Source organism: Protobothrops mucrosquamatus, unplaced genomic scaffold (assembly GCF_001527695.2).
Source record: "Protobothrops mucrosquamatus isolate PMUCROS unplaced genomic scaffold, P.Mucros_1.0 scaffold3025, whole genome shotgun sequence".
Lineage (NCBI taxonomy): Eukaryota > Metazoa > Chordata > Lepidosauria > Squamata > Viperidae > Protobothrops > Protobothrops mucrosquamatus.
This window is the reverse complement of record NW_015389040.1, coordinates 204,950-222,449: the sequence shown is the minus strand read 5'-3', so window position 1 is coordinate 222,449 and position 17,500 is coordinate 204,950. Positions and strand designations below refer to the sequence as shown.

The 17,500-nt window shown below is 52.2% G+C and overlaps 1 protein-coding gene and 1 long non-coding RNA gene across 4 annotated transcripts in view; one reads left to right on the top strand and one right to left on the bottom strand.

The window, feature by feature from the left end:
• OTUB1 (OTU deubiquitinase, ubiquitin aldehyde binding 1) overlaps positions 1-4,235 on the top strand; it is a 12,046-nt gene extending 7,811 nt beyond the window's left edge. Inside the window, exons 4-7 of the mRNA XM_015826258.1 lie at positions 706-824; positions 1,402-1,486; positions 2,077-2,271; positions 4,000-4,235. Coding sequence (XP_015681744.1) covers positions 706-824; positions 1,402-1,486; positions 2,077-2,271; positions 4,000-4,197 — 597 coding nt within the window. The 3' untranslated portion in view covers positions 4,198-4,235. The remainder of the gene's footprint in view (positions 1-705; positions 825-1,401; positions 1,487-2,076; positions 2,272-3,999) is intronic.
• A 1,215-nt stretch (positions 4,236-5,450) lies between these two features.
• On the bottom strand, positions 5,451-10,799 carry LOC107296901. 3 transcript variants are annotated; one of them, XR_001549108.1, is made up of 6 exons: positions 10,684-10,799; positions 9,429-9,459; positions 9,276-9,349; positions 7,096-7,177; positions 6,813-6,846; positions 5,451-5,557 (listed from the first exon to the last, which is right to left on the bottom strand). It is a non-coding gene; the product is annotated as an uncharacterized LOC107296901 (long non-coding RNA). The 3 variants fall into 3 exon arrangements; XR_001549107.1 differs by having other exon boundaries at positions 5,451-5,554; XR_001549109.1 differs by lacking the exon at positions 6,813-6,846 and having other exon boundaries at positions 5,451-5,554.
• Between the last annotated feature and the right edge of the window lie 6,701 nt (positions 10,800-17,500).

The window sequence follows — 17,500 nt, the reverse complement described above, 5'->3', positions numbered from 1 at the left end:
GGAATTAAGGAGAAATTTCCTGGCAATTAGAACAATTAATCAGTGGAACAGCTTGCCACCAGAAGTGGTGAATGCTCCAACACTGGAAGTTTTTAAGAAGAGACTGGACAGCCATTTGTCTGAAATGGGATAGGGTTCCCTGCTTGAGCAGGAGGTTGGACTAGATGACCTCCAAGGTCCCTTCCAACTTTATTGTTGTTGTTGTTGTTGTTGTTAGAGGAGGGGGAGTAGATCAGAGACGTCCAACCGTGGCAAATTTTAAGACTTGTGGACTTCAACTCCCAGAATTCTGCAGCCAGCAAGTCCCCAAACTTGGCCACTATAATGTCATGATTCCGACAGATGAAACTCTTTAAAAGAACTTCGAGGCATTGTTTACCTTAAAGAATCTTTATTCGAGTAGCATGGCATCGGCACGTACATAGGCGAAGCCAAAATCTGAATTCCCCTCCCCTGAGCACGTAGTATCAAAGCACAATTCCCTCCTCCAATTCACAGTCATAAATCCCATTCTCCAATTCGTTTGAAATGCATCGGATGTTCTTGCTTTGACATATCCCTAGTATGGCTGGCTGGGGAATTCTGGGAGTTGAAGTCCACAAGTCTTACAGTGGCTAAGTTTGGGCTGTGTAGACCTTAAGGCAGCTTAACTGGGCCTTCGACCAGGGCGTGCTGAGTTCTTCGTCCGCTCTTCTCCCGGCCCAGGATCTGCTGAAGAAGTATTCGTTCATTCGGAAAACGAGGCCGGACGGGAACTGCTTCTACCGAGCGTTTGGCTTTTCCCACCTGGAGGCTCTACTGGAGGACGGCAAGGAGCTGCAGCGGTAGGCTTGGGGGGTCTCAGGGCCGGGGAAGAGGGGAGAGGGGAACCCCGATGCCCCCCGAGGCCAGCGGAGTTGAAGACGCCAGTCGTACTGATAACGCAGGTTCTGAGGTTTTGCTTGATTAAAAAAAAAAAGACAGACGTTGCCTATCAAGCTTTACGTTTTTATTCAGCTGAACAAAGACGGGCTCCTCTAAAAAGAGAGGAAAAAGCCCCAAATATCAGAAAAGCCTTTATTTTTATATCGTCTTTGATTACGCAAGCAACCCACCCAGCAAAGCTGACACACATAAAAGATAAAAACTTCGCCCTTTAAGGCTGGCACTCTGTAGATGAGAAGGAAGAAAGCAGAAGTAGCTAAAACTGTTCCCTTTTGCGTGTTTCCCATATGTTCCCGGGTGGGTTAGGATATGGGGGGGGGGGTTTCCTTTGCTTCCCTGTTTATGACCTTGCATTCATGGTTCTGCAAGTGGCCAGAGAGAGCGGGGGGGGGGCATCTGCACGTATCCACAATTGCTACTCTCCCCTAAGTCCGGGTCAACAGAACGCAGACATTCACGCCGGGGGTCTCGTTTCAGCTTCAAAGAAGTGGCGGCGAAAAGCAAAGAAGTGCTGGTTGCCCAAGGCTTCACGGAATTCACCATTGAGGACTTCCACAACACGGTAAGGCCTGGTCCTGCCACACACACACCCCCGGGCGTTCGAAGGCCCCCACGGCTGGGGGCGATGGGAGTTGCGGTCTAACCCAGGGGTTTCCGGACTCGGCAACTTTTAAGACTTGCGGGCTTTTATCTCCTTGCGTGATCCAAAGCCAAGGCGCCCAGCAAACCGACTCCTATTTACGACGGTCGCAGCGTCCCGGTGGGGTCGCAGGGTCCCCTTTTGGCGACCCCCTGACAAGCAAAGTCAGCGGGGGAAGCCAGATTGGCTCAACAACGGCGCGACTCGCTTAACAACGGCCACCATTCGCTTCATAAGGGCGGCCAGAAAAGTCGTAAAACGGGGCAAAACTCACTTCGCTATTAGCAGCAAACGAGCAGCCGGGCTCCGTCGCGGTCTTCAATGGAGGGACTCCCTGTTCAGAGGGAATTTTAAAAATGCCGGGGTTTTTTGGGGGTGGTGGTGGGGGGGGGAACTGGGAACGGGTAGATGAGAGGCGAGAAGGAGAAAGTCGGGGAGTTGTGGGGTGTCCCTTCATTGGAAAGCCCCCCCACCACCACCCCCACCAAAATTTCTCCTCTGACTCCCTGCAGTTCATGGACCTGATAGAGCAAGTGGAGAAACAGACCACCCTGGCCGAGCTGTTGGCCTCGTTCAACGACCAGAGCACCTCAGATTACCTTGTCGTCTACCTACGGCTGCTGACGTCCGGCTACTTGCAACGAGAGAACAAGTTCTTTGAGCACTTCATCGAGGGAGGACGGAGCATAAAGGAGTTCTGCCAGCAGGTCAGGCAAGGCCCCCGGGGGGTGGGGGGAGAGGGGGGCTCGAAAGGGAAATGGATAATTTGGGGCCAGAGGGGGAGAGCCTGGAAGGCCAGCCCTTTCTCTGCGTTTGGAGATGCACCGCTCTCTCCGATTTAACCTATACATCTTCGTTGCGGTGTTTCTAGTCCTCATGAATAGAGAGGAAGGAAGCGCCGTGTTTGCTCATGGGCTTTGAGCAGCCGGGGAGGGAGTAGCGGTTTCAAACCACGTCCGTGCAACTCACTGGCTGTTGGTTGGCCTGGAGCCGTGGTGTGTCTCAACCTCGGCAGGGCTTTAAGATGGGTGGACTTCAACTCCCAGGGTGCCCCAGACGGTTCCCACGGTGGTCTGGGGAACTCTGGGAATTGAAGTCCACGCATCTTAAAAGCCCTGCCAAGGTTGGGAAACGCCGGCCTTAGGGGGTAAGGATATGGCTGTGATGATGATGATGATGATAATCTGTGATTATTGGCAATAGATTGGCTGGGGTTTCTAAGCCACAATTGCAGTGATTGCCATTTAGCAAGCATTCGTGATGGGGGGAGCATTGGATCCAGCAGTGGGGTGCCCCATCTCCTTTGGGGAAGGACTGCGCCAACCAAAAGGCAAGAGTCTCTTGCTGAGGAAGTCTCTTGCAGCAGTATTTTGGATTCCTAGGATGCAATTAGTCTGTTTGGTGTGGTGGTGGTGACTGCACCAAGCCAAAAAAACCTGGAGGCCACGAGTTCTAGTCTGGCTTGGGCACAAAGCCACCCGGATAATCTTGGGCCAGCCTCTCTCTGTCTTAGGAAGAGGGCAGAGGCAAATCCCTTGCCAAGAAAACTACAGGGGCTAGCAGTCGTCAGGAGTCGACACTGACCTAAGACACACGTTCTGAGACGGTCTAGGTTCTCCTGCTGGAGCGGGGGGATGGACTAGAAGACCTCCAAGGTCCCTTCCAGCTCTATTCTATTCTCTATTCTCTAACACGGAGGAGTGGGGAGAAGGTCCGTGTGTGGGGAGGGCCTGGCCTGGGCCACCTAACCCGGGGGTAGGCAACTTTGGCTCTTTTATGACTTGTGGACTTCAACTCCCAGAATTCCTGAGCCAGCCACGCTGAGGGGAAAGGGAGAGGTTTCCAAGCTGAGCCATGCTGGCTCAGGAATTCTGGGAGTCATGAGGGGGCCAAAGTTTTCCCCATGCTGGCTCAGGAATTCTGGGAGTTGAAGTCCACCAGTCATAAAAGAGCCAAGGTTCCCCACCCCTGCCCTAGCCAGTAGCCAAAGCACCCCAAAACCTTGGGGCTTCCCTGCCCTCGGCTCCCCAACTCAAAGGCCCATAGGAAGGCATCGTGCGAGAGACCCAGAACCCCCGAGAGGGGATGATGGGAGGTGAGGGGGGCACCATGTTATTTCGTCCTGGAGGGGTCCAAGGTCAGGACTCTCGGGCTCTTCGTCCACTTAGCTCCGAGGCCAGGCGGGATGACGGGCAGCTGAGGCCTCCACCGATCCAGCAAGCTTTTATCACATTTCAAGGCCACCCATCTTACCTTAAGGCAACGCAGGCCTGTGTTTCTAGTCCTCCTGAAGGCAAAAGAGCTCGCTTGCAGGCCTGGGTGGGCATCCTTCTGCCAGCAGATTGGGTGTGTGTGTGTCAACTTCTCAGTGTCTCTGCTTGTGGACTCAAACCGCCTCTCTTCTCCCACCCCGGCCCTCCCTCTCTCTTTCCCAGGAGGTGGAACCCATGTGTAAGGAGAGCGACCACATCCACATCATTGCCCTGGCCCAGGCCCTCAACGTCTCCATCCTGGTGGAGTACATGGACCGGGGCGAGGGCGGGACCACCAACCACCACGTCTTCCCCGAAGGCTCGGAGCCCAGAGTGTATCTACTGTACAGACCGGGACACTATGACATCCTGTATAAATAGAGGGGGTGGGAGCGAGGCAGGGGGCTGGCCAGCCAGCTCCCCCCCCCTTCCTGCCTTCTTGCGCTCTCTCTCTCTCTCTCCCTTCCCCTCCCCTCCCCTCCCTCCGCTGCCCCTCGCCCCCCCACCCCTGGCGTTCCCCATCTCGCCCGTGTTTTCCCACCACCCCCCTCGCCGGGCAGCCTCGTCTGTGCTTGTAAATGGTGACCGTCCCTGCTGCCCGTCTCGCTCACTTGGTTTGTTTATTATTATATATTTTTCCCTGCTTCCGTTGTTACACTCACACTCTTCCGTGTTTTATTAAAGGGGATGCCGGTGAAACGAATGTTTTTTTCCCGCTTGTGGCTTTCACTCTAGTGTTACTAGGATAGGAAGCCGCCGGCCCCTGCCGATGGTGGAAGGCTCAGACATTAAAGAGTAGGGGTCCCCAAAACCGTGGCCACTTTAAGACCTGTGGAGTTCAACTCCCAGAATTCCCCAGCCAGCTGTGCTGGCTGGGGAATTCTGGGAGTTGAAGTCCACAGGTCTTAAAGTGGCCACGGTTTGGGGGACCCCTGCCTTAGAGCACCCCGGCAATCTTCCTTGACAAACTCATCCTCGGCAGGCTACACGCAGCAAGAGCCTAGTCCTCAGGGTTGCTGTTGAACCATCCCCTGGCCAGACACCTGCAGCTGTTGTTTTTTTTTCACGTCACATCCCTGGGGCCATCCCTTGGCCACTGGCCAACGGCGTCTTAACAGTCTGGGTGGTTTTTTGTGTTTTTTTTGCGATGCCAACGTGGGCAGAAAAGTCTTTTGCTTCAGATCTTTTGTTCCGGTTCTCTTAGGAGAGGCAGAACGATGGCGCTCCGTTTTCTCCGGACTTTTTTTTTTTTTTTAGCCCCCCTGAGCAGAAAATTGCTACGCACGGCAAATTGTCTGCCAGGAAAGGAGGGGTTTCATTTTTAAGGGGGGGTGGGGGGTGTAAACGCTCCGCAGTTTAAATATAGTCAGGCTAGCCCTCTTCCATTATCTGCCAAATGTGGGTCAAGTAGTAGGCGGATGTAATTCTCTGTGTTTGTGTTTGTGTGTGTGTGTGTTTCACACACAATTCCAGCTCTGCTTCCACTCACTCGCCCCCATCCCTCCACCAGGCTTTACGAACTGGATTCGTCTTTGCATTTTTATTTTTATTTTATTTTTTTGTTTTCATTTTTATTCGGGAATTGCGGCCGTTGGCGCTTGGGGAAGGGGTGGGTGTTTTCTTCCAGCTTCCCCCCCCCCGTTGGAAAGGACCCGGCGGCGTCTCCTCCTGCAGAGAAGCAGCGGCATCGTCAGGAAGCGTCTTCAGAGCTTGGCGGACGGCGTTTCCTCACCAGGATCTGCTGGGAAAGAAGGACCGAGGGTAAGATCTGGCCCGCTGCAGTTGCCTCCCGTTTCCCAACAAAGCATCGCCTCCATTTGAGCCTCAGTTGCCCCCCAAAAAACCGCCGTGGGTCTGTGTTGCACCTTCCTGGGGAGGCGGGCAAGGTGTGAACACGTCCTGTCTTCAGTGGTGGAGAAAAACAACGTGTGTGAAGAGTCCATTTCCGGAGTGGAATGGGCAGCATATGCAGAAGTGAATAAATTTAAGCCAGCGTTAAACTTGACCTGTGTTTGCACAGTGCAGAGAGAAATATAACCAACTCTTGATCATTTCTCTCCTCCTCCTCCTCCTCCTCCTCCTCCTCCTCCTCTTAAATTTTTTGTTGTCTGCCTGTTTTCTGCTAATTCTAGACCTGTTGCTTATTTCACCCCAACGTGGGAATGTTATGCCCTTTACAAGCCATATTCTGATTTATGCATTCCTGTTCTTTGCCTCTCCTTGTTGCTTGCCCTTCTTTTAACCATTCCTGCCGGGGCAGGGCGGGGTGAGCTGGTTGCACAGTGGTGTGACATGTGAAAGCAGCATGGGACAAATTCTGCACCCTTCTGGGAGGTGGGGAGGGGGGTCCGATGCAGAAATGCTAAAATACAGGGCGCTTTTCATAAAACGGCCATGTCGGGACGGTGACCCCCCCAAAGTGCTGGGAGCTTTACTCCGCTCCCGCAGAATTTGTCTGTAAGTGGTTATGTGTAAAAGGAAAAAAGGAAGTGCAGGCAATCCTCTTACTTACGACTGGAATCGGGAGCCGAATTTCCATTCCATTGTTAAGTGAGCCGCGCCCAATTTTACAGCCCCTTTTTTTTGTCAACGTTAAGCAAGTCATTCGGTCGTTAAGCGAAACTGGCTTCCTCCGTTGACTTTGCTTGTCGGAAGGGGATCGGCTGACCCCGGGACACCGCAACCGTCATCAATACGAACCAATGGCCAAGAGGCCCCAATTTTGATCGCGTGACCGTGGGGGGAATGCTGCCCTGGTCGTAAGTGCGAGGACCAATTGTAAGTCCCTTTTTTTTCCAGGGTCGTAACTTCGGTCACTAAAGCTAGCAGTGGTAAGTCGAGAATTATCTGTGCAAAGCCTCCGTGGGCCTTCCCTGTCTCTCCCACCGGGCCCGAGGGAACGAGAGTTTTAGTGAGCGAAAAACAGGCTAAGAAAACGGTTAGGGCGAGCATGCGTTTCCCACGATGCACTGCACACGATGCTGGAGAATGCTTACCCCTTCGGAGCATGGAAAGGCTGGGGGGGTCAGGCTGGAAACGAGAGGAGGGAATGGGAAGTTTCCAGGAAGCCATTGATTGTTCTTTGATATCCCCTTCTTGCCACTTAGATCTGCGTTTTTCAACCTGGGCGGCTTTTAAGAGGCGCGGACTTCAACTCCCAGAATTCCCCAGCCAGCGATGCTGGCTGGGGAATTCTGGGAGTTGAAGTCCGCGCCTCTTAAAAGCCGCCCAGGGTTGAAAAACGCTGACCTGGCTGGAGGACCCCAAGCAAGGACTCACCGATAGGGAAAAACTTGGGCAGCTTCTCCTTATAAATCTCATCATCCTTTTCCAGGAAAACACACAAGACCAGCCGCTCGACCTGCCCAAGATAACAACCACAGTTAGTAGGAGAAGGAAGGTGTGTGTGTGTGTGTGTGTGTGTGTGTGTGTGTGTGTGTGTGTGTCAGGATGGCATGTTTGAATTTTATGTCCCACCCCCCTTCATGCATTGCTTGCAACCGGCCCCATGGAAAGTTGAAGATCCTGTCTCAAGTTAATTGTCCGGGTGGATTTAACAACATTTCCATTGGGGGGGTCAGGGATTGCTCTACTTCAACGCCAAGCCATTTTATTTTACTTTGTTTAAATTTCTCACGAGTTGTGTCTGGACACCCCTGGTTACCGTCTTTGGGGTGATTTCTAACCCAGGGGAGTTGTGTTTTTCACTGCCGCGTTGTCTTCCAACGCCTGCACACAAGGGGTGGAGAACTTGATTGAAGAGTTTAATTAAAAAGAAATAGAGGCTGCTGTACATGAGTTCTCTCTCTCTCCTCTCCTCTCCCTCTTTCTTTCCTTTCTCTCTTGCTCTTTCCTGTCCCTCTCCCTTTTTCTTTCTCTCTCTCCCTTTCCTTCTCTTTCTTTCCTCTCACTCTCTTTCCTTTCTCCCTCTTTCCCTTTCTTTTCTCTCTCCCTCTCCCCTTCCTCTTTTCTCTTTCCTCTTTCCTTCGTCTCCCTTTCTCTTTCTCACTTTCCACTCCTCTCCCTTTCTTTCCCTCTCCTTCTCTTTCCTCTCTCGCTCTTTCCTCTCCCTCTCTCCTCTTTCCTTTCTTTTTCCTCTTTCTCTCCCTCTTTGTCTTTCCTCTTGTTCTGTCTCCCTTTCCTCTCCCTATCTGTCTTTCCTCTCCCTTTTTCTCTTTCTCTCCCTCTTTTTCTTTCCTCTTTCTCTTTCCTTTCTCTCACTTTCCACTCCCCCCTTTCCTCTTTCCTTTCTCCCTCTTTCCTCTCTCCCTCTTTCCTCTCCTTTTCTCTCCCTTTCTTTCCTTTCTTTCCTCTTTCTCTTTCCTCTCTCCTTTCTCCCTCTTTCCTCTCCCTTTTTCTCTCCCTTTCCTTTCTCTCTCTTTCACTTTCCACTCCCCTTTCCCCCTCCCTTTCTTTCCTCTTTCTTCTTTCTAGCTCTTTCCTCTCTCTCCCCCTTTCCTCTCCCTTCCCTCTCCCTTTTTCTTTCTCTTTCCTCTCTCCCTTTATTTCCTCTCTCCCTCCCTCTTTCCTCTTTTTCTTTCCCTTTCCTCTTTCACTTTCCTCTCTTTCTCTTTCTCCCTTTCCTCTTTCCTCTCTCCATCTTTTCTTTCTTTCCTCCCTCCCTTTCTCCCTTTTCTCTCCCTCTCCTTCTTTCTTTCTCCCTCTTTCCCTCTCGTTCTCTCTCCCTTTCTCTTTCCTTTCTTTCCCCTCCTTTCTTTTCTTTCTCTCCCTCTCCGCCTTTCTGTCTTTCTCTCTCTTGTTCTGTCTCTTTCCTCTCCCTTTCCTCTCCTTTTTTTCTCTCTCCCTTTCTCCCTCTCTCCTTTCTCTTTCCTCTCCCTCCCTTTCTCTCCCTTTCTTTCTCCCTCTTTCCCTTTCCTTTTTCTCCTCTCCCTCTCTCCGATCTTCTGCTCACCTGGCAAGCTGGCTTCAAGCTGTTCTCCAACAAACTGACAGAGATTCTTATTGGGCTGGCTCTCTCCTGCCCTTCCTGGTTCCTGCAGAGACGCAGCCAAGGCAGGAGCCCCGCCCAATAAGCTTGTCAGCTCGTCGGATAGGGTGAGGCCACTCTCTTTTTTACACACACATACACACACACACAGAGAGAGAGAGAGAGAGAGAGAGAAGGGAAGCGCAAGTGCCTCTGTCTGTCTGTCTCTGCAAATGGCAGAGGAGGCTGAGAGCTGCAGGAGAAGGCTCAAAGAGCATCCGGAGCCACAAGTTACCGACCCATGGTCTAGTCTCTTAAAAATCTCCAGTGATGGAGTGCCCATGATTTCTGGTGGCAAGCTGTTCCACTGGTTGATTGTCCTCACTGTCAGGAAGTTTCTCCTTAATTCCAGGTTTGCTTCTCTCTTGAGAAGCTAATATTAGGTGTTTGGTCAGAAAGGAGACACCAGGGAGAGCCAAATTGCTGGTTTTCAGATGCAACCAGGCGCCTCCTCCCCTCCACACACACACACCTTGTCCTTGTTGTCCTCTAGCCAATTGTGCAACGTGTTCAGAACCACCTCCGCAGCAGCGTCATTGGGATAGCCTGGGGAGAACATTGGAAGTTGCTGAATACCTGGGCACTTACCCTGTCCCCCTCTCTCTTTCCTGCCTTAGGTACTTACCAAAGACCCCCGTGGAAATGCAGGGAAAAGCCTGTGGGCAGAGAGGAATATTAAGAGGGTGGTTTAAGGATGGTTTTGGGCCTTGAGTCGGACACGAAATGCTTCTAGGTTTTAGCTAAAACTTTTCTCTCTCGCACAAAGGTGAGAAAAAGTAAAAAAAGGTAATATTCCCCCCCTTTTTTTTCTCTCTCTCTCCATCTTGGGAAGCCTCAGCTTCCAAAGGGGTGATGTGGGTAAAACGAATGTTGTGTGTGCAGGAGGGACAATAAACCGATACGTACCCAGAAATCCTTCGAGTCAAAATGGCAGTGAAGTTGAACTGGTCTCGATCAGCTGAAAATGTAAGCTCTTTCGTCCTTCCCTCATCATCTACACACACACACAAACACACACACCCCAGCCCCCTGTTTTGGATGGTGTTTTCCTCAGAGTCTCCTGCTCGAGCAGGGGGTTGGACTAGAAGACCTCCGAGGTCCCTTCCAACTCTTGTTACTCTGCAAATACGCTGGACTCCAGTATCCAAAGCGGGCATCTAGGTCCTGAATTGGTGCCTCTTGGATGGGGGAGCGAAGCAAGGCCTGCTCAGACCTTTGCTGGAAAGCCCTGGCCTGCCTCTCCTCCGTCCACGGTGCCACGTCGACTGAGGTTTAAGCTGATTGTCTGAAAAGTCTTAGGAGGGTCTTTTGAGTTGCGTGCTGGGATCGATATTTCAGAAACGGTATACAGACCCCAATTGGACCTTTAGCTGAGGCTGGAGAGCCTATCTCCTTCCCTCTTGTAGGAATTTCCCTTCCGGTCTTCCCCAACACCCCTTGAGTTGGAGGATGTCGTCGTTTTAGCCCGTGGCTTGATGGACTTTCTGCCACAGGCCTGAATACAACAGGAGACTCAGACTCCAAAATAAAATGGGCAGCTTAACAGCTAAGGTAAGTTCCTTAGCAGTACTGAGAAATGGATGGATTAGGTCAGTGTTTTGCTACTTCAATTCCCAGGAGCCCCTACTGGCTGGGGAATTCTGGGAGTTGAAGTCCACCCCTCTTAATGCAGCCAAGATTGAGAGGTGCTGATCTTGTTCATCCATTTCTAAGTAGCATCCAATGAGGCGGGCAGCCTCGTGACCTCCACGCGTTAGGGGACTCCAGTTCCCATCATCTCCAGCTTGAGGGACCTAACGTGTTGGCTTGTGCTGCCGAAGAGAGAAGGGGACCACCAGGTGATCCCCTTAACGCTTCCAGTCCCTGCTTGGTGTACTCACCACCGTTTGCAGCTTATTCTCCAGGGCGAGTTTCAAGCTGTTCTTGTAGCAGTCGCCGAGTTCGGTCTGCTGGGAGGGACTGGGCTCCCCCTGGGCGATGGGCCCCACCGTGTGAATAACAACTGGAAGGCAAACGTGGGGTGTGGTTGGAAGCAGCCCCGAAGCCCCCTCCCCAGCTTCCTCAGAGATCCGGGTGAGAGAAGCAAGCTGGCTCTCTTTCGGCCTCCCCTCCTCGCGGAGCAGAGCCAGGCCGACTTCATGATAGACTTGAAATACTTTTACAAATTAACAAATGAGAGCTTTAAAATAATTCGCTCCCTATCCTATGGGGGTCCCCCTCCCTCCCCCAGTATGGTGCCCCCCTCCCTCATCCACAACCATTTATCCTGCTTTAATGTAGCCGTCTTTGGACTCGTTCCACTTTGCTTTTCTTCGGCCTGCACTTAGCCACCCACTTACCCAAGCAGCAATATATATATTTTAATGTCCCCTTTTGTGAAAATGAAGTTTACACACTCGGCGCAAAGACAGCCTCGGAATGATTGTCGTTCGCTTTTGGCTCGGCCAGATGGAAACCGAACGGGGAACCGATCATTACGGACTTGGCTCGCCTCCCGCCACCCTGTCCTTTTCCCCACGTTTGCATTATTTTTCAAGAGTTTCTGGAAATTCCCCTTTTCTGATTCGAAGGTGCAGTCCTTTCTCTCTTTACTGTGGTCCTCCGAGGACCAAAATAGGCCCCCCCAAAATGCTCTTTTGGATTAAATAGATTAAAAAAAAAGCAAAGCTCTCTCGCAATCTGTTATGAATCATTTGAAACCTCTCCTGCCAGCTGCTGTGTGTGTGTCTTTGAGCATCGGTCATGCACGCATGATGCTCGGCGTCCTGTGTACGTGGGAAGGCAGAGTTACTCGCCTTCCCTAATTCTACAAGGGAGGCTGTGTAATTAAAGAGAACATCTGCAATGAAAAACAAAAAAAAACCTGTTTTACTGGCATGTTCCTCTCCTGCCAATAGGTGAAGAGCAGAGAGAGAAAGCGGCCTTAGAAATGGCGAAGAAGATTAACAAGGGAATGTTAGGGGGGGGGGAAGGGGGAGAAAGACATCAAGCCCCCCCCCCAAAAAAGCTGGGTTGCCTTCCTGATGCTTTGTTGCTGATAAATGCTCGGGTGCAAAGGCCGGCTGGGGTCACCAGGGGGTGCTATTGAGCTAGCAATCCCTTAGAATACTGTACAGAATTGGAAGGGAACTGGGCACCTTGGGGCTTTCTGCACATGTTCTGCTTGTGATGGGACTTGATTGGGGGGCTGCAGGTGCCCCCCCTTTGCTGTGGGGAGCAGGGCAGGGCCGGTGGCAGTCGAAAGGGGCCATCCAGGCCTGTTTCAAGCCTGATTGGGCAATTGGGCAGGGTTACCCCCCCCTCCAGGTGTCTGTTGGAGCTGCCAGACCTCTGCTCAGTTGCTCCCCGGTGTTTGCCCACTGACGTGGTTGCCCACCTGCTCCTGAGCCAGGGGTGGCAGAATGGGGGGGGGCTCTCCCAGGATTGGGCCAGGGAAGAAGGGGGAGCCACCGCTAAAGGCAGTGCTGGCGGCCTTGTCCCACCTGAGAGGGGGACGCCCTGGGCCTGGGTTTGGAAGGAAGAAAATTGAGCTGTGCTGGAGAAGGCTCCATCACTGGAGATTTTCAACAAGAGACTGGACAATCACTGTCTGAGATGGTATAGGTTCTCCTGCTTGAGCAGGGGGCTGGACTAGAAGACCTCCAAGGTCCCTTCCAGCTTCTATTCTATTCTATTTTCTATTCTATTCTATCCTATCCCGTTATTCTATTCTATTCTATTCCTTTATTCTATTCCAGTGATGGCGAACCTTTTAGAGACCGAGTGCCCAAACTGCAACCCAAAATCCACTTATGTATCATCAGGTGCCGGGTGGGCGTGGCCATATTGGGTGGACATGGCCGCAGGGGTTAACTGCAGACTGGGTGGGACTAAAAAGTTCAATCAATTCCAACTTTGTGAGAAGTTGAAATTGATTGATTGAACCTTTTTTTTTTTTTTGCACACAGCGGCGGCGGCCTAAAGCGAAAAGGTTTTATAAAACCCAGCTGAAGGCCTAGGACTGGGGCGACGGCGCGTGTGCCCACAGAGAGGGCTCTGCGTGCCGCCTCTGGAATTCGTGCCATAGGTTCGCCACCACGGTTCTATTCCTTTTCTATACTCTACTGTATTCTATTTTTCTATATTCTATTCTATTCTATATTCTATTCTATTCCTTTTCTATATTCTATTCTATTCTATGCCGTAATTCTGTTCTATTATTTTATTCTATTCTTGCCGGTTTGGTGCTTCAGCGTGTCTTAACCCTGGTGCATAATAAAACGCCCGGAATGTGTAACGCTCCAAGCCATAAAACCTAATTTATAAACTGAAGCCTCTGGCTTCCATTTGCGTATTGCGACAAGACCCAGGTTAAGTGTGTAAATCAAGCCACTGTGATTGATAGATTTGAGCCCAACTGTTGAGTTCGCCTGAACCAACAATGTGCCACGTGGGCTGGATTCCCGCAAAGCGCCAATTTGAAAAGAGAGTGGCCGAGCGCCTACTTCCGCGTCCTTGCAGAAATGCCAAGGCTCAAACGTTGTGCCTGTAGCTCTTTCCTGATTTGGGGAGAGAGGGGAAACGGGGGGGGGGGTCTCTGAGCATTCAGTATGGGGGAAATTAGACCTTCGAGGCAGTGGCCGGACACAGAAACCTTCAGGATGAGACTTACCGATTGAGTCTGATGTTCTTTCAAAGCAACGTATTTTTACAGAGAGCGGGGAGGAAAAAAAATCCAAATATAAAAAAATATCGGTCTTGTTAGTCCGCTGTTTGCAAGCAAATCGATTTAATCTTATAGATGGCTGTTGCTGGTGCAAAGGAGGGGGTGGGGGGAAGCCCCCCTTGACTCTCTTGTCAAAAGAGACAGGAGGAAAAAAAATTAGCAGCCCAAACTGTCATGGGGGGGGGCAAGCAGCTTAGCATGAAATTCAATTACAAGGGAGGGAGGTGGGCAAGGAAGCCGGGAGGCAGCACTTGAAAAAAATTAAATAAAATCCAGCAAGGAGTTAAAATGAAGAGGCTTCTCAAAATAAACGGCTTTAAACCACAAAGTTTTCATTGCCAGCACATTTTCACACAACTCTTCCCCCCCCAAAAAGCTGGCAACCTTTAAATTGGATGGCTGTGCTCCTGAGCAAGTGCAGAGTGCATTTTCTGCCCATCAGAGAAAAGGGGGCTGGAGTCCTCCCCCCCTTAAAGCATCTGCATGTTTTTAACCAGTTGTGTGAACTGAGCTGCTGTGGTTTCTAAACAAGAGTTCGTGGCTTAGCGTGTTGGCTCTATCTAGAGAATTGTGGTTTATTTGATAAACCAAACCACAGCTTAAGGATATGTGGATATTAGCAAGAGTCCAATTCCTCCCCCCCCCCCCCGGTGAGCTCTTTGGGGTGACTGGCAGCCCATCTCATCGGGTTTCTCAACCCTTTTTCTGGCCACAATCTCCCTCTTTGCCGAGGTCCCAAAATCCTGGCCTAAGATTAAAACTAACCAATTTTAACCTGGGGTCACATCTGCTGGCCTTCCTGGGGCCTGCTGAAGCCGGTTGGATAAAAGTGGGTGTTTCCTGGAAGCAGGTATAAAAAGAGGGGACAGAAAAAGGGAAAGAAGGAAGGAAAGAAGGAAGGGAAAGACCAATAGGTGAAGGAAGGAAGGAAGGAAAAGACCAATAGTGGAAGGAAGGAAGGAAGGAAGGAAGGAANCCTCCCTCCCCCCCATCAACTAGCCCAAAGAGAGCCCCCTTCTCGGATCATCATCATCATCATCAAAGGGGGGGACGCCTCTGCCACAGCCCATTTGGCGGGGGGGGGGCGCTGCTTTGTCCTTCCAGATTCCCGCAGAGACCCCCCCCCGGTTAATTCACGCGCCTCGCCCTCCTGACCCCCGCCCCAAATTGCATTACCCAACTGAAGGGGCCGCGGAGGGTCGCCGCCTTTGCAGGCCCCCCCTGCCCGCTCTTCGCCCCCCCCGGGAGGAGGAGGGGGGTCCGAGGCCGGAGGGGCGGGCAGGGACCCCCCCGAGCAGGCTCGCTCTTCCCAAGCGGGGAGGGGTCGTCTTGGCGTGCTTCCCCCGGGCGACCCTTGCAGATGGGGTGGGGAGCCGCGCCCGCCCCGCTTCCCCCCTGGCGGGCAAACCATGGTTTGCCTAAGCTATGGTCTCCTGACTTAACCACGGTTTGGGTCAAAAGGCAGGCGTGGGCCAACGTCGACGCTTGGGGAGCTGGTCGGAGCAAGGGTGGGGGCGCCAGCCCTAGGAGGGGGGGCTCCCGGGAAGCCACGAAGCCCCTTCGACGCCCTGAAGCCCCCTCCCCACTGGGCTCTGACCCCGCCCACTAGGGGCGTGGCTTCCGACCGCTGCGGTGGAGCATCTCTGCCGCCGGCTGTCAATCTCCGGGCGTCTCACCTGTAAAGCAAAAGCAGCCAAGCAAACCCAAGGGGGGGTGGAGAAGCAGGCCAGCCCCCCCCCGTCCACCTCCTAAGGGTCTCTCAGTTGCTCATTGGTGCAAATCAAAGAGAGCCAGCCTTGTCTCTGCACACACACACAAACACACACACATACACACACACATATACACACACAGCCTTTGATGTGGGAAAAGCATTGCAGGAGGGGGGGGGAAGCGAGGGGCGCCCGGAGAAGAGCCGGATCAGCAGAGTTTTTTCTAAGGTTAAAGGCAGGAAGATGCTTTAAAAAAAAAACAAAAACCATGGCAACTTTGCAGCCATTTATTCCTCTTTATCTCCTCCCCCCCTCCCAATTCTTTACTCTTCCTGGTGCACGTGTGGATAATTAGGCATTACTCCCTGGAATAGAGAAAAAAATCATAAAATGCACTGGACACTGCACTCCCTACGGTCCCCCCCTAATGGTGCGGAGGGGCAAGTTTCATGAATGAGAAGAGAAGCTTTTTTAAGGGGGGAAAAAAATCAAGAATTGTCCAATTGTCTTCTGGTTGGGGGGAAAAAACCCCCAAAACACCTTTAGGATCCTGAATTGCTGCTTTCGCACTTAAGGCAGGACTAGAATTCACAGCTTCCAGGTTTCTAGGCCAGCATCTTCGCCACTTGAGCAACCTGAGTCTCAAGTAGCAATGCCGCTAGCAATAGCACTTATATACCGCTTCGCAGTCTTCTCTAAGCGGTTTACAGAGTCGGCGTATTGTCCCACCAACAATCCGGGTCCTCATTTTACCGACCTCGGAAGGATGGAAGGCTGAGTCAACCTTGAGTCGGTCAGGATCGAACTCCTGGCTATGGGCAGAGTCAGCCTGCAATACTGCATTTTAACCACTGGGAAGGAAGGAAGGAAGGAAGGAAGGAAGGAAGGAAGGAAGGAAGGAAGGAAGGAAGGAAGGAAAATAGCCCTTAGACTTTACAGCCCTCTCTAAGCGTTTTACAGAGTCAGCCTATGACTCCCAACAATCTGGGTCCTCATTTTAGGAAGGAAGGAAGGAAGGAAGGAAGGAAGGAAGGAAGGAAGGAAGGAAGGAAGGAAGGAAGGAAGGGAGGAAGGGCACTTAGACTTACATACCGCTTCACAGTGCTTTACAGCCCTCTCTAAGCGGTTTACAGAGTCTGCATATTTGCCCCCAACAATCGGGGTCCTCATTTTTACCGACCTCGGAAGGATGGAAGGCTGAGTCAACCTTGAGCCGGTCAGGATCAAACTCCTGTCTGTGGGCAGAGCCATCCTGCAATACTGCATCCTAACCACTGCGCCACCAGGGCTCCTGGGACCCCCAACCTCTCAAGCACTCCCCACCTTAAAGGGCAAAGAGAGGGTCTCTCTTTGGCGCCTGGTCCTCTGCCTGTTCCTTCAACCCCTTTCTGATTTCTCGGGGGGGGGGCTTTGGCCACTGCCCACCCCCTGCCAGAAGAGAAAGACAGATACCCAATCCCCCAAGATGCCCCCCCTCTCCTGCCTCCTCCAGCCTCCCCCCCCCACCGTCTCTCTCCCTGGCAAGGCGAGAGGGCAGGGTGACTCGAAGCCGCGCTGTCAGAGGAAACGGTTCCTGCCTCCGTTGCATGTTAAGCTCCTTCGGCGACGTGCCTGGAATGCGGAGGCAGCCAGAGAGGCCGGCACGGAGCTCCCACTGAGGGGGCAGAGAAGGACCTTGGCAGGGGGGTGGGTGAGCAGGGGCCAGGCAGGTCCTTCCTTGCAAGATCAGGCCCATTTTTAGGCTTGGCAGGAACCCTCCTTCTCATCCCGACGGCATCCCGTTCCCCATTTTTGGATGGAGGGCAGGAAAGATCCCAAATGTTGCAAAGGCAAACGCAGGCAGGACCTGCCCCGTTGCCTTTGGGGGGCTGCAAGAACGGCCGTTTCCAGCCACATCATTTTCCTTCTGTTCTGTTTTTTTTTTTTTTAATCTATTTCTGTACAAATTGCTCTATCGAAAAGTGCAGCCCCGGACTGTTTTTTTTAACGCCCCAATTAAACCTTCAGACCGCCATCTTTGTGCGAAATCACGACCGTCAGGGTTACGCATTTCCAAATGTGTTGTGCGGCTCGGATGGAGAGTCTCCGAATCCAGCAAAACCCCTGCGCGAGCAAGGGGGTGGCCTAGAGGATCTCCGAAGCCCCCCCTCAACCCTCCCCATTTGACGTTGCTGGGAGTCCGAAAAGGCCCATCCGGAGGGGCTTTGTGTCCGCTCTTGGCGCGGAACCGCATCCAGCCGCTCGGCAAAGGCGACAAACACACAACCCGAAGCAGATCCA